General features: G+C 39.0%; 1 protein-coding gene across 6 annotated transcripts in view; it reads left to right on the forward strand.

Annotated features, from left to right (window-relative positions):
* The window catches only part of CYRIB (CYFIP related Rac1 interactor B), a 151,657-nt gene that overhangs the window by 90,289 nt on the left and 44,885 nt on the right, over positions 1-16,483 (forward strand). For 5 of the 6 annotated variants that reach the window (XM_045004745.1, XM_045004748.1, XM_045004743.1 and 2 more), the window contains exon 3: positions 2,759-2,795. In XM_045004745.1, coding sequence (XP_044860680.1) covers positions 2,759-2,795 — 37 coding nt within the window. The remainder of the gene's footprint in view (positions 1-2,758; positions 2,796-16,483) is intronic. The other variant, XM_045004749.1, reaches the window with a different exon arrangement.

A 16,483-nucleotide genomic window follows, 5' to 3' on the forward strand; every position in this document is an offset into this window, starting at 1 on the left:
GGCCAGAGAGTGAACTGAGAATCAGGTGTCTGGAGGCATGCAGGGTCAGGTTACCAGGAGATTGGGATCAGGCGCCGGGTTACAGACAGCAATCGAAGAGCAAAGATGTGGACAAACCAGGGTCAGAAGCTGGAGACTAGGATCAATCACAACCAGGGATCTGGAGAGAGACAGGCAGGCAGTCTGTGTTGTTGCTCAGGCATCTACCCTTCATGGCTTCCTTGTTTAAGTACTGGTATTGGCCACTCAGAGGTCTGTGAGGGGCCACCACTCAGGTCCTGCTGGCCTGTACCTCCTGCCAAGCCCAGCCTCACAGGGTCCTCCCATGGAAGCTCAGCTTGAGCCTCCTATGGTGATGCGGAGGCATCAGCAGCTGAGAACCCCCCGGTCCAGCCCTGCAGGTTCTAACGATAAGTGGACGAGAGGGAGGTTATGAATGGGATATTCATTGATTGGAGGAGTGGCGGTTTATTTACATGGGCATTTAATATGGGCTGTTTGCTTTGAAAGTGTGGGGGAGGTGCTGGGGCAATTTAAAAAGCTGTGATACTTTTGTTCAAGGAAGAGGCTTAATGTCTGGACATTTTTTTCTCTTTGTGTTGGAAGAGAGGGTTAATGACTTTGAACCCTCCTCTCCTCCCATTCCCTTCTGAGTTAGTTTCTTTGGGGCAGGAAGCGTGTCTTTTAAATTGTTTACTGTGCTTTGAAAACTGCCATGTACATGAATGATATCAAAATACATAATACATAATGTGTTTGTTCTAGAAGATTTAATGACACATCTAGAAGATGCTCAGCTTTCAGTTGGTTCAGCTTTTTCCCAACAGGTGGCATTAGCATATAGTAAAGGGTATTGATCAAGACATTTAAGTAGGCTTGGTAACAGATGGCACCATAGTGCAATAAAAAAGATAGGCCACTGTCTACATCTGCAAAAAGAACAGGAGTACTTGTGGCACCTTAAAGACTATGCATCCGAAGAAAGAAAGCTCATGCTAAAATAAATTTGTTAGTCTTTAAGGTGCCACAAGTACTCCTTTTCTTTTTGCAGATACAGACTAACATGGCTGCTACTCTGAAACCTGCCTACATCTGGACATTCTTACAGGAGTATTTGACAGGTGGTCAAATAATAGGGAGCTAGTTATTGGGCAGATGACATTATTTGACCAGTCAGCTGACCGGCTTGCCAAGCCTAGCCTTGATGCCAGGCTCCATGGAATAGGGTAGGGCACATGCACAATAGTCCAATGTATTTAACCCTCGAGCAGAAAACTGGAGAGCAAGAAGCAGCTGCAGGCAGGTCCCAGCAGAGCAGGGAGACTAAACAGAATGTTAGGTGCTTGGCTGCAGAAAACTGGCAAATGCTATGGCAAAAGTTCTGATTTTATGTTATACTGGAAAAATGCCAAATTCCATTGTTGTAGATTTGTGTAGTCCACAGGGCTCTGACTGAAACAATTCAGACAGTTCACATGTCTTAGGTATTATTTCAGGTTGTCCATAGATTCAGACAGGCATCATTGCTTTGGTTTATGCTCACTCATGGTTCGAGGTTATGTCTGTGACTATGAAGGCTATAAACATTTTTTTTTTAAGAAAGCATAAAAAAGAGAGGAAATGTGAGGTTGTCATGATCTCTCTAAACCACTGTGTGATCTCCAGACTGAGAATCAGTGGAAGAAGCAGCTAATGTTGGTTATTATTTGTAAGAAAGAGGGCAGGAGCCAGTAGCCAGTCAGTAGAGGAGAAAGTAGATGCTACTCACTTACAAAGAGTCCCCAGTCAGGAATTGGGACTCTAATGTACTAAACACTGCCTATGTGTACACATGCGCGCACACACAAAAGTAGTCTGAGATCATTAGTATCTGATCAGGGTACTGCCGGGCAGGGGGCTAACGGGTTCCTCTTTCTCCCTCCATCCCTGTCTCTCCTGGTGCTACAGTACCTGCTGAGTGTTCTTGTTTGGTACTGTTATCAGTAGAAAATATTGCAGATTCTAGCTTGGGATCTGCATTGGATTTAGTGGATTTCCCTGCTTCCTTTTGAGGCATGCTGTTAACATGTTTTAGTAGTGTTTCTTTTTTATATTAGCCCTAAAATGTTCGATAGTTGATGAAAATAACATATAGCACAGACTAGAGCTGTTTCAGAGCCATATAGCCTTCGTCACTGCACAGATGTAACCCTTTGATGTATTTATCACAGGTGCAGACTCCTAAAAGAAGCATGTTCTGAGCACTGGAGCCAGACCTTCAGTCTCATGATACTTAGTATCTTTTAAAGCTTCTCAGTCTCCTACAGTATTTGAAAACTTTTGCCTTTATTTGTATTGAGAGCCTAGAAATTAACGTAATGATGGCATATGTGTACTAATGGCTAAATTAAAGCTAGCAAACTCCTCTTAAAAACAAATTTTGAATCCAAGTTGCAAAATAATCAGAACTGCTTGGTCTATTCTGATATCTATCAGTGAAACGAACTAGCATGTGGTACTGAGCCCTTGGTTAAAAAACCCCCACACTTGTAAAAGGTCTCAGTACTGTTCACCACTGGTGTTCTATATGTTCAGCAGTTTCAAAAGAGAACAGTACAGTGGATCAAACAGATATATATTCTTTTTATAAAGCTAGGTAGTGTGTGTTAAACATCTTAAACGTAGGCTTTTATAACCATTTAATATTTATTAAAATGCTTTATAAAATCTAGATGCAGAAAATGTTATTCCATAATGTATGTATGTTTGTTTTTTACAGACGGGGGGCCAAAAACAGAGAGCAGCACTGGCTGTAGGTAAGAATTATAACTTATCTATCACTGTGTAAGTCCATTGGTGGGGAGAGAATTGGCCAAGGGAACTAAAACTATAAGCTTTTAAAAGATAGCAAATGGAAGAAAATTGTTAAGCTAGCATTAATTGTATCTTGAAGGAAAAGCTCCAGCTGGCTACTTTAATTTTAGAAATGTACAAAGCTCATTGGGAATTGCTTAGATTTTCAGACTAGAAAGGAATGCCTGAAGCTTATTCATGGTGGTTTGCAGTGCTGTCTATTGCAACCATGTTGGTCGCAGGGTAGATGAAAGAATATCTTTTATTGGACCAATTTCTGATGGTGGAAGATACAAGCTTTTGAGCTTCTTATCTTCCACCATCAGAAGTTGGTCCAATGAAAGATATTACCCCACCTACCTTTTCTCTCACCTATTTATTCATTGTCTTACTTTTAACCTTCAGAAGGTAGGAGAGAGTATAAATATGCTTGATCTACTAATTTTTTTTCATTGAGATTCACTTTATACAGTATCTTGCCAAGGAGAAAACAGATAAAGGAGTCTTTTGCTTCTGCGTTGCTTCTTCAACATCCTAACGCAGTTTTCAACTTAATTAACAGTGAATGAATAAGAAGATAACTTGGAGAAAGCTCATCGAAATGGCTTTCATTTAAAGAAACATGGGTTCTGAACATGTAAATCACTGATAGCCTTTAAAAATGATAAAGACCTTCAAGGGCAGTGTTTCTTAAACTCTTTGGAAGACCTACACAAAGAGAAAACTAATTGCTTCAGATCTTTGCTACACACTAAAAATGCTTAATGTGGCTACAGTTGCATCTGCTTTAGGACCTTTCCTAAACCAGATGGTTTACCTTCAAAACAAGCAACATCTTCTACCACCTATTTAAGATTCTGTGAAATGGGAAAGGGGTGTGCAGTATAAATACCCTATCTTTTAGCTTTTTGTCTTGCAGTCATATAAGTTAGCACATAGAGCATCATTGTATTGTACCTCCATGTTTATCTGGTGTTGTGCCAACAGTGCTGGCTGTCTCTTAGCTAGAGATGCTGAAGAAGATATCTCTGGCACCACACAGAAGAAAAATGAACCTTACCTCTTAGTTTTGATGCGTCATCAAGAAAGCATTTGAATCACGGGGGTGGGAATTACCTGCATCTTTCCTGTTTGATTTGGGTTGGGAGTAGTGTCAAGAGGTCTCTTCATTGCCAATGAAACTAACCCTCTTATTTAAGGAATAAGAATGTAGGGGGATAGGAACATATTTTATGAGATTGTTCTATATAGAGAAGTGTGGCACTGAGGGATATAAGTCACTTTCCCAATGTCACATGGGAAGTCTGTGGCAAAGCTGGGAATTGCCTCGATTGCCTGGGTCCTGGTCCAGTGCCTGAACCATAAATCCATCTTTCCTTTCCATTCTTCAGCTTCGGTTAAGAGTTCTTACTAGTAACATTGTAAAAACATAGTCACTAGTGAACTAATCGATTGGTGCGCAGTGTAATATAATAATGGTGAGGAATTTAACAGATTTTTAGATATCTGCTTATTTCAAATGTTAAGTGTTCATCTCAGTTCCTGGGAGACTTCAGTTCAGTAATGTGTGACCATGCAAGTAACTGAGTGTTCTCATCCCATATTTGGTAACTCATCTGTGCTTAGCTTCCTGCTCTTCTTTTTTTTCCGGTTGTTGACTTTTATAGTCTCTTCTCCCTTCGATGGAAAAGAGCTTTTTATGTATATACATTGTTCACACATCAAAAGGTGGTTAAACCTTTTTGTGTCTGCATACTTGTCTCACATTTTTTTACAAGAAGGTTTGATATATCACTGACCCCTCTAAATCTAATTTTAAGTGGTTTGTAGTAAGATTCCTGGCAGTTCTGATATTGGCTGTCTCCTCATTAAAGATCAGATATCCAAACCAGGGAATATTTTCAGAGTCTACAAGATCACAAGTAGGTGGAATTTAGGATTATGAGGAAGAAATAATATATGTAGGTCAAGAGAACTTGTTCAATATTTGCTTTAGAATGTATACAGGGAGACATAAAGAAGTATTTTACAGAACAAGGGTGTAAACTGCCCTCGTGGTAGTGACTTGGCACAGTTCAAGGACCAGACTCCTAGTAAGTGAGCTGCCATACCAAATAAAGAACAAAACCTCTCAAAATATAATGTTGCAAGTTAATTCCTATCGTATTAGCCAATAACTATGTTCTTGTCAACTGAAGATAAGAAAGTGAAAGTGCCTATACTTGTTCTTGGCAGTTATGACAGTGGGGAAAAACATGGCCTATGCAAGATCTAAATGTGAACATAAATTGGCTTCCTGAGAGTCGAAAGTATAAATATGAAAGTCCAAGTGTTAAAAATCTTTAGTGTTTCCATTTAATTCTACTCTTTTTCAAAGATCTCATATATTTTAATCAATAAAACACTGGCTTCCTTTGGAGATGAAGTCTTTCTTTTAGAGCTGCAACCCAAATTTAAAAAGTGGAGCACTGTTGGGCCAACATTGTAAAGGATGGCTGTTATCCCTCTAGCTTTTGCCCTATTTTATGGATGCAAAAAGTATGATCCTCAAAATCCTCATATTGAGTCCCCCAGAGATTTGTGGCAGCTATTTTAGTATTTGAAAATCTCCAATTTTGACTTTGGGAATGGAAGCAATATCCTTCCAGGAGCCAAACGTAACCTGCTGCCTCTGTCAACAGTTAGCACAGCTGGAATCTATCATGATGTATTGGCTCAGTCTCATCCAAATTCTGCCAAACAAATGGGACTGCACTTAGTAGATATGCTGGAAATGGAGACCCCCTACAAGTTAATCGGATGGACTTCCAATACCAAAATTGAAACACTCCTTTTCAGGTTCTTGGCTCTGAAGGCTACAGGAGCTGAAGTGCTCTCTTGTCCTTGGAGCTGGCCTGTGTATTTCCTAGTTAACTCTCACAGGTTGATAGTTAAATGTATAGAAAAACAACTTTATATCTTTCAAATACTGAATGTGTCTTCTTTACTAGCTGATATGCAAAACAAAATTTAGGACTGGGAGCTAGAATATGGAAATGAGGTATTTACATAATTAAATAGGTGGTTATCGATAATTATCACAGTCATGACCATTTTGATCTGTGATGGATGGTGGTTGGTTAGAGTGAACTAAGGGCTTTAATTTATTTTGAAGAATCTTCTCTTGTTTTGCTATAGTTTTATCTAATACTTTTTCTCTAGCTACAGTGCATAGAAACAACACATTGTTTGCAGATCGCAGGATTAGTGAGGCATTGTGGACAGAGACCTTCATGTACTTTCCACTTTTCCAATAACACATTTTTTAACTGAGGCAATATGAATGTTCAGGTCACAATCTAGCGTCAGGAAAGCTGGGCACTTAGACTGGCATTTGGGTGGGGAAATAAAGTTAAGTCTACTGGGAGTTTTGCTGATTCCAAGAAGATATGGTTGGAATAAAAGTTATTAAATGACTCCTCTCCTCTAGATAAGTGAAATTCACACTAAAAATGCAATAAATCAATAAATAATAGATCTCAGAGTGAAAATATTATTTGAAATTTTTTCTGAATGATGTCTTGAGGAAAAAAAGACTTGTAAGTTTGAAACTTTAAACGGATAAATCTATGATGTGAAAGTGTTAGATTTTTTTTTTTTAAGGGGTGCTTAGGGCTCAATAAAGGTGCTAGACTGGCAGCTCTGAAATAGAAAATCCTGTATTACTGCTGTAAAACACAATAAATATGCATAGCACTTTACAAAGAGAGTAAGACAATCCTTGCACTGAGAATTACAAAATTTAGCCACAGAAAAGGCAAGCTTTCCCACCTCATCCCTTTTGTGAAGGTGTCACTTCTAAAAGTGAAGAAGGTATTCTTAATCACTTAATGTATGGCCTTTTGGCTAACACTACAGCTGTAACTATCAAATATGTAGTATGGGCTCTATAACATTGGACACCCATCCCTTAGAAAATATACTAAACCCATCAATTTATTTAAAATAATCTACTGAACAGGCCTGAGGTAATGATTTCTCTCATTGGCTATTAACCTGATCTGGATCAAGGGTGAAGGTCTGTATCCCAGTCTAAATCACTGAGCCTTCCAGAGCACAATGCAAAATTTTTAATATGTCTTGCAGCTTTATTTATGAGAATTTCTTGATACCTTTCCTATGACTGTGTAAAACACCAATAGAATGAAGAAATTGTAAGTGTCTTTGAAAGGAATCAAATGTATTAATGTCATAAGGTGGTATCAGTGATTTGAGGATCTTGGCTGGCACAGTGTACTGTGCAGAAGAAGAGGAACTGCATGCCTGGGGATATGCAGAGAAAAATCTACTATGATAAGTGTTTCTCTGATGTTGTGATGAGTATTTCCCCTGGTCTGCAAGGTCAAGTTGTAAATGAATGACCTCTCCAGGTGGAGATGTAGTATTACAAGAGAATTTTTATTTGAAAGATTGAAACCTGAAGGCACAGACTGCTTGCACTTGAATGTAAATGTGCTGTAACTAAGACTGGTGGTGTAATTTTACTACTGTTTACACTGTGCATTGAACTCAACTTTGAAAAATTGTTTCCTCTTTTCCATTTATTCATTCTAAGAATTATTTAGATCTGTTATCTTTCAGTACAAACTGTTTAACTTAATAAGGACTGGCAAATAACTTTTTCATCTTAAAAAAAATACAACTTAGAAATATTTTACATAATCATGATACAAATATAAAACTAAATGCAAAATGTGTGCTTGGAACACCTAACCAACGGAGATCTGGAGTATTTGTAAAATAGAGAGTACATCCTTTAGCTTGTGTCCTTATGAAAAGGAAAATACATTGTTAATAGTCAAGTCTGTCTTAACCCTGGATTTACACACACCAAGATGAACTGCACCCAGTTTTTGGCTGTGGGTAAGTCAGTTTACAAAGCATAGTATCAGAGGGGTAGCCATGTTAGTCTGGATCTGTAAAAGCAGCAAAGAGTCTTGTGGCACCTTATAGACTAACAGACGTTTTGGAGCATGAGCTTTCGTGGGTGTATTCGTCGGATGTATTCACCCACGAAAGCTCATGCTCCAAAACGTCTGTTAGTCTATAAGGTACCACAAGACTCTTTGCTGCTTTTAAAGCGTAGTAATTATTCCAGAATAAAAGTGACTTCTGTTCCGCGGTAGTGTCTACATGGTGAACTTTTCTTATTCTGCAGTATCTATGATAGCCAGTTTCCCTGTGTACATGAGGCCTTCCACTGGGCTCCCATTTCTCGAATTCTTGAAGAAAGTTCCACAGAGTCATTAGTGTCTGCACAGAATAGACCATATTCAACTCAATGTCTCATCTGTGATTCATACACAAGAAATTAGTAAAGAACGGCTCAGCTGTGCAGTCCTGTAATCTGATGTCAACCTGCCTATGAGGAACTCTCCAAGTAGATAACAATTTGAACAGAACATAAGAATGGCCGTACTGCGTCAGACCAAAGGTCCATCTAGCCCAGTATTCTGTCTTCTAACAGTGACCAATGCCAGGTGCCCCAGAGGGAATGAACAGAATAGGTAATCATCAAGTGATCCATCCCCTGTCACCTATTCCCAGCTTCTGGCAAATAGAGGATAGGGACGCCATTGATGGACCTGTCCTCCATGAATTTACCTAGTTCTTTTGTGAACCCTATTCCGTTACTGATTTAATTTCAGAGAATGCAATATTTTTCTTGTCAAAGAACAATGCATAAACTATTCTAACTGCAGAATTGAAGGGACACTTATGGAAAAACATTGTAGTTTAGTAGAATATTGTGCCAAGATAAAACTGGTCTGTGTGAAAATTATTATGGAGTTCTTGTAGTGGCTCTTTTAAGAGCTACCACTAGATGTCAGTCATGGAAAAGAATACACAAAACTTAAATTCGATGGTGAGAATGTTAAACAGTAAAATATGCTCTGAGTAATTTGTGTATTAAATAGCTAAAGCATAAATATATTTCTGAGTTGTTCATATGAAATTCATGGTAGTTTCCATTCTTTAATCTGAATCATGCATTGAAATAAGTAAATGTCCATATCTCTAAATTTACATCTTTTCCGTGTTAAAAGATAAAAATTCCACGAGAGTCTGTTCTGTCATTGGATTTTAAACCTGCATCTCTGGTTTAAAATCCAGAGCATTCTCAATGAGCAGTTGAGCAGTTTATTTATAAGTTCATAGAGGTGTCTGAATAGCTTCTAGATGTTCAACTAAAAATCTATTGGAATAATCCTTTCCAAGCTGGACGATAAAGCTTGTTTGCACAATGCAGTCCCTGAGTTATAACTTTAGATCCTTAGTTCCCTTAGGTGAACCTCATTAGGTAACATCTGTAATACTAGTATTCAGCGTGTTTCAGTAGATGGAGATGCTTAAATTTTTTAGTATTCCTGTTCCTTCATATGGCTTCTTTGGAGGGGGGGAAAAATAACTATGGAGATGGGACAGTAATGTGGTCTGTATTTAGAGCCAAGTAAAATATTAAGATCTTTCTGGACCCTTTCTATGAAAGGATTAACTCTAGTATCATTGCTTACAAACCTCTCTGCATTCCTGGAGCCTGCCATCAGCCTTAAAGGCTGAATGTAGCTAGCTCCTCTGAATTCCACAATATTGGTGGTGAAGCTTCAGAGTATAACCTCAACTTGCCATTTCCTCTTCCCTCCCAATCACAAACTGTATATTTCATGAGGGAAGAAAGCAAATAATTCAAACCAATTGGGAAGCTACTTTCTGATGTCATGCTCAGGCCATTAGCTGACTAATCTAATTCTGGGACATCATATATTCAGAAAATAACTGTTATTTATTAAGCAGGGAAGAACTGGTTATCTATGTGTGATACATTCTAATAAAAACATGTTCAGCGTGCCTTAAAAGACAGAGTTGCCAAATTGATTTCCAGCTGGACTCTTGTCTGTCAATCTCTGCCTTTTTATTGTGATATGGGTGGTCCATCAGGTATGTGATGTTGTGGAATGTGTCTTTCCAATTGGTGGCATGCTGTTTTTCCAGAGGCCAAACAAACAGCATGCTGAAGGGATGAGGGGATTCTCAGTTACAAATGCTTGCCCGACTTAAAAACTTCCATAGGATCCAGTTCCCAGCAAAGAAAATAAATTGTTTTCATGTTTTTAATGGTATGTATTCTTGCATGTCTGAGGATTGGGAGAGGAAGCTCAACTAGAATACAGAGCCTGTATTTAAGGTAACGGGTTGTAATTAAGCACAAGACCTTAAATATATTGAACATTGCTATTGATTTTAAACATCATAGCTGTCAGTGTTAATGTGCATTTAAATGCAAATAATAAACCATCACAGGAATGTTTTAGTATTTTCTGTTTTACCTCTACAAAGATGAGTTGATTTATTCTTTAAACAAACAGCCTCATTGATTACAAATGTATCTTCCTGTATTTGTGCATTATCTGAGTTAAAAGCATGACAGTTGTATACCTCACATCTTTTACATTTGACACCATTCTTGATTCTCATATTTTCTTACATAAATACTAAAAAGGGGTTTATCATTCATTGCGCATATATTTTGTTGTTCACCAGTTGTGAGCAATGTACTTTAATGTACAGTTCCCCTCAGGGAATTGGTCTGTAGTGCTTGGGAATTTGGTTACATCAGGTACTTGTATTAAATTTCCTCTGGATTCAGTAAAAAACTGAAATCTGTCAGGGGTGTTTTCAGCATGAAGGGCATACGTGCGAGTGTTGTTTTGAAAATATGCCCTTGCTTTCCGCTTGTCTGATCTTGACACTGCACTCAGCATCATACAGCCCCATAAGGCTGTAATTGGCCAAATCATTGTAATCAAATGTGGCATTCCATATGTCTTATTTTTTGAAAGTAGGTCAAGTCTGAAGCCATTTTCTTAGCTAGCCCTTCTGTTTCCCACAACCTGTTCCACATGGCCTGAGCATTGGCAAAAATACCTTGAGTGCCAGGAGGGATTATGGACAGCTTCACAGGGATAGTCAGAGTTTTGTGGACTGAGTGATTAGTAGTAGCATTTATTTTCTCTCTAGCTTTATCTTGCTAGCTTTGTGGCAACAGAAAAAAGTACAGTAGAATCTCAGAATTACAAATACCTCAGGAATGGAGGTTGTTAGTAACTCTGAACAAAACTTTATGGTTGTTCTTTCAAAAGTTTACAACTGAACATTGTCTTAATACAGCTTTGAAACTTTACTATGCAGAAGAAAAATGCTGCTTTTGACCATCTTAATTTAAATGAAACAAGCACAGAAACAGTTTCCTTACCATGTCAAATCTTTTTTAAACTTTCCCTTCTTTTTTTTAGTAGTTTACATTTAACACAGTACTCTACTTTATTCCCCACACACACACACCCCTTTTTGTGTGTGTCTTGTCTCTGCTGCTGCCTGATGGTGTACTTCCAGTTCCAAATGAGGTGTTTGGTTGACTGGTCAGTTCATAACTCTGCTGTTCTTAACTCTGAGGTTCTACAGTAATGCTGAGGAGATCTTAAAAAAATAAGAACTTCAGTTTTCACTAATATTGAGTAAAGTTTGTAAATTAAATAAGTAAAAATAACTGGAAGTAGACAGCTCGAGGTGTGAAGCCAGAGAGGGGTTGTCATTTTGGTCACTGTCTGACTCCTTACTGGAACAGGATGGAGCTGAGAGGGAAGCTGGAGGTGAACACCCTGGTGATTCTGGGAACTGGGCATCATCATGAATGGGAAATGAACACAACAGTGCTTCACAGCATATTCAGTTGATGGGGAACCCCAACAACAGACCTGCTTGCTACTTACCGGAACAAGAAATGTCCTCGCTACTGCTCCAGAGCCAGACTGGGGAAACAGTTCCTAAGAGATACTTTCCTCCTTCAATGGGGTAGAGAGCTGCTATATGCTTTTCCTCCATTCCCTCTGATATCGAAGGTCCTATTAATAATTCAGGAAAAGTCGAGAGTTATACTGATTGCGCCCACATTGCCGAGATTAGTGTGGTACCCATGCACGACATAGCTAGCAATGTGTCCTCCAGTTCTTCTTCAATCCATTCCTCACCTACTCTCCCTAAATGATGGACAGATCCATCATCCCAACTTACAGATCCTCTGGCTCCAGGCGTGGCTCCTTGTGGTTCCCACACGGAGAGAGCTGCTGCTCCAAGGAGGTGAAGGAAGTGTTACTACACTGTAGGAAATCTACGACTCATCGCACTTATCTGCAAAAGTGGAAACATTTCCAAATTTAGTGGAGTTCCAAACAAGTTGCTCTGACATCTTCCTCCTTTCCCTTGATCCTAAATTATATACTAGATGTTAAAAGGGCTGGTCTTTCTCTTAGCTCACTCCAAGTACATTTTGGGCCAGAACGGCCTTCTACCAGCAGGTGGATGGATATTTGGTATTCACCCATCTAACAACATGAAGATTCCTCAAGAGCATAGGAAAACTATTCCTGCACACCAGACACCCAACTCCAACATGGGACCTCAGTCTAGTTCTAAAGACCTAACTAGACCACCCTTTGAACACCTGAAATGTGAGATCAGAGGTGCAGGGGAGCAAATATACCTACAGTGTAGCAGCCATACATCTCGAAGAACCATCGTTACTGCACAAGGTGAGTAACTTCTTATCCTATTCACTTCCACATGTATCTCCCTTCCCTCAAAAGCCTATTACAAAAAGTGCCCTTGTTACTTTGTCTAGGAGCCATAGAAGAGATTCCACAAAAATATGGAAAAGTTTTTACTCCATTAGTACTTTCCTCCAAAATACAAACGGAGAGTTTTTGTCCTATCCTAGGCTTGAAGAGACTGAACAAACGTATATACCACCTTGGATTCAGGATGGTAGCAGTTGCCTCAAGTTCAGGTTGCTTTCAGGTTCAAGACTAATTTGTGGCTCTCGAAGGATGCTTGCTACCATGTAGCCATCCATCCAGCCCACAGGTAGTGCATGGGTATCACAGTGGAGTCAAATCATTACCAGTACAAGGCACTGCCATTTGGATTCTCCACAGCACAGAGGGTCTTCATGAGATGCCTTGCTATGGTAGCAGTCTGCATTTGCCCATACTTGGATGACTGACAGATGATAGGTACATCACAGTGGGAGGCAGTAACAAACCTGTAATGTGCTCTACCTCTTTTCACCCAGCTGGGCTTTCTAGAGAATTGAAAATAATCATTTACCCCAGTACATATGATAGAGTTCATAGGATCCTTGATTGACTCCAGGTCTGAAAAAGAATACCTGCCCAAGGACAGGTTCCAGTCACTACAAGCTTTCATTCATGCTCTAGTTATCATGACCAGCTACAACACTATGAACATATCTTGCAGTGCTAGGCCACATGCTGGCATTCATGTACATGATTTGATGCCACTTGCCAGACTTTCAGCACTGGCTCAGACCAGTCTATTATCTGGTGAAACGTCAGACAGACTAGAGGGTCTTAATACCACAACATATTATTGCAGAGCTGGCTTAGTGTTTGGAACCCAAGGGACAGGTTGGAGAGCTCATTTGGAGCACCTATAGATTCAAGGAACTTGGTCCCCAAATCACATGATTAGTTCAGAGCCATCAGACTGGCCTATATGACATTCTTACCTGTCCTCAAAAACTTGGTGTTGCAGATCTTCACACACAGTATAATAGTTATGCTATATATTCACAGTCCCCAAACTGTAAGACCTAAGCTTGTTGGAAGTGGTACACGATGACTGTCCCCTTTAAGGAGTAGTGGAACCCAGGGCCAGCTAATCTCTGTTCCATAATATATAGCCCCTTTGTAGAAACAGAGATCTGCTTCAAGGGAGCAGCACACTAGCTGGCGAATGGGGAGGTGTTAATCAGGTAGCTACCTCCTTTAATATACAACACAGCTGTTAAGTGACTCCCAGGAGGAGAAAGAAGGCGGACAGTGTGGAGAGGACAATTGCAGGGGAGCACTGAGTCAGGAGAGAGGCTCCCTGGGATGGAAGCCTGTTAGAATCACAATACAGCCCAAGTTGGAGGGCCGTTGGGTCCCTGAACCCAGGGAAGGAGTTGAGATCAGCACATGAGACTAATAGGAAGGACTTTCCAGAGATTCCAGGGACTGCAGTGGGACTGGCAGAGCTCTCTGGCTCAAAGGGAACTGGGAATAAGAGCACCTTGGAGCTCAAGTTGCCTGGTGCCCAAGTAAGGATCAGAGACTCATTTTCAATAGAAGACACCTTGCCAGATGGCATCTCAGCTGAGGAAAAGAAAGAGTTGATTGAACTGTCATATGATGATGGATCCAAGTTCAAATTCAACAAAGTGCAGCTCGGCGACTTTTCGCTTCGAATGAGAGGTGTTAGCCTGATAAGGACAGAGCTCTGAAACTTTTGATGCATTTCAGCACTACATAGCTCTGCAAGACTGGCTTTTCTGCAATTGCTATTTTAAAAAAAGTACAGTTCAGTGATGACAGATGGTATCTCTTATGGATAGGCTTGGCAGAATTCAATTTTAATTTTTTAATTTAATTTTGATGGGTAATATATTTAAGCTCTTTTCAATTTTTATCAATTAAAATGTTCTGAGTTGTGCAAAATTATGGGGTCAGAGCCTTTTTTTTCCTTATATTTTTTATCAATTTTATATTTTCAAATTTGTGGGAGATTATGGGTGGGTCAGACGATTATTTAATGAAGACAGATGTTGAGATTCAAAAAGTTAAATCTTTGCAACCTTTAAAACATAGGTTGTCAGCATCACATGTCTATATACCCTTAAATCAAACTAAATTCTCAAGTAGCATCTTTCTAACTTCGCCTATCTGTAAATTTCAATTATCGATGGAATTTTTTTTGTTGGTTTGTGAGTGTATGGTGAAATCAATATTTACTGACATTTACTGATAAAAATCTAATCTTTCCAAATCTACTTATGAACAGGCATGGCTGGTACATCCTGTTTCAGAGTGACCAGTACTGGCTTGGCTAAGATTTGATTACAGATATTATGAACAGTTAGAACCTCGGGCATTTTGAAACCTTCTTGGCCTGCTGTTCCTTCATCCTGGAAGTATCAACAAGAGTCTGGTCCAAAAGGCTTCAACCTTGATTGACCCATTTGAAAGTCTCAGATGAGCATCAGGCTCTGCCTTTGTACCAGTCAGACTGAAGGCCCTGGCGCTGTCTTGATAATCAGCGTGTCTCCAATCAGTATTTGAACTGAGCATGTAATTACAGCATTTTTGGGCACTTAAATTGGGTTGTAGCCTTTTCTTTTGAGAGTTGAATACAGTATATTTTTTTTGCTTTGTTGTATGATGGTAAGGCTTTCTTTTTTTTTTTTTCAGAATACATAGCTATTTGGGCCTTCGTCTAAATTATTTATATTAGGACTGTTGGTGTTCCTGTAAATTCCAAGCTCCCATCTTTGTTCATATGACAGGCACACAGTTATTAAAAATCAAATTAGCCTTTCCTATGTATGGAAATATATTAGGTTCCCCCCTTTTTTATACTATATTTTAAATGCATTGAAAATTAGTTGATCAGGAAATATTCTGAACATTACCTAAGTGGCTTAAGTTTTTGAGAATTCAGAGTGGGGAGTTGTGATCATAATCCACTGTTATGAAACTCCAGAAAGCATTACTTTCTTTCAAGAGCCCAGACTTCATATACTATGAAAACTTGGGAGCCTTGAGTACTTTTTTTCACATTTGTTCTGAAACTAGCTAGCAAAACCAAATATTTTCTAATTTGATTTTCTTTTGCTTCTGCCTAACAATTTTTCATTTAGTTGATACTATTTAGTGTCTAAATAACGAACATTTGTTCCCAAGCCTATCTGACTTCTAATTTTAAACTAAAATTGAAAATATATATAGTTTTAGGCCTTTCATAAGGAATCATGATGGTTGTCTGAGCAAATGCTATATAAAGATATTTTTTCTGCTGATAGTTAAAATATATCTTGTAAACACTCTATTTGCTCATGAATTCATTGTCTGAGAAGTCTGCTCACCTCTAAATTCTAACGGGCACAAAATAACAAATCCAGGCATCATTGTATTTGTGCAGCACATTACTTCTGGCTATATTTGGTCAGAATAGAAATTGAGAAAGACAAATGAATTCCTTATGTGTGCTTCTCTTTTGTGGGAAAAGTGCACTAAGCAGTTTACCTTCAGGTAATCGCATTTCTGTTTATAAATCCAGCGTGTATTCTGTGATATTTCACCATAGGGCTTCAATGAAGCATGGCAACAGTTTTATTTGTTAACCTTATTCCTAGAAAAGAAACTTGGAACAGTAGATTCCTGCAGGAAATGAAAATCTATTATATGAAGACATTTGTGACTGAGGAGTTGTTAGGCACAAAACTGTATTTCCCCTCTAGCTTATTTTAGGGGGAGAGAGGGATTTTATTGAACAGTCCACAATTTTTAAAACTGCCCTCAGATGATGGCTATAGATTTTTCCTAGAATATTTTATCGTCTCCTCAACTCAGCAGCACACTCTTGCAGACCCACTTAATCTGACCATGTGGTTGCAGCGATGGCAGAAAATTCCTGCTTCTGTAACTAATGTCTGGCCCAAAACAAAAGTCAGAAAACAAAAAAAATATATAATTTTAGAATGGAAAATATTGGAGGG

The sequence above is a fragment of the Mauremys mutica genome, chromosome 2 (genome assembly GCF_020497125.1).
Source record: "Mauremys mutica isolate MM-2020 ecotype Southern chromosome 2, ASM2049712v1, whole genome shotgun sequence".
NCBI lineage: Eukaryota > Metazoa > Chordata > Testudines > Geoemydidae > Mauremys > Mauremys mutica.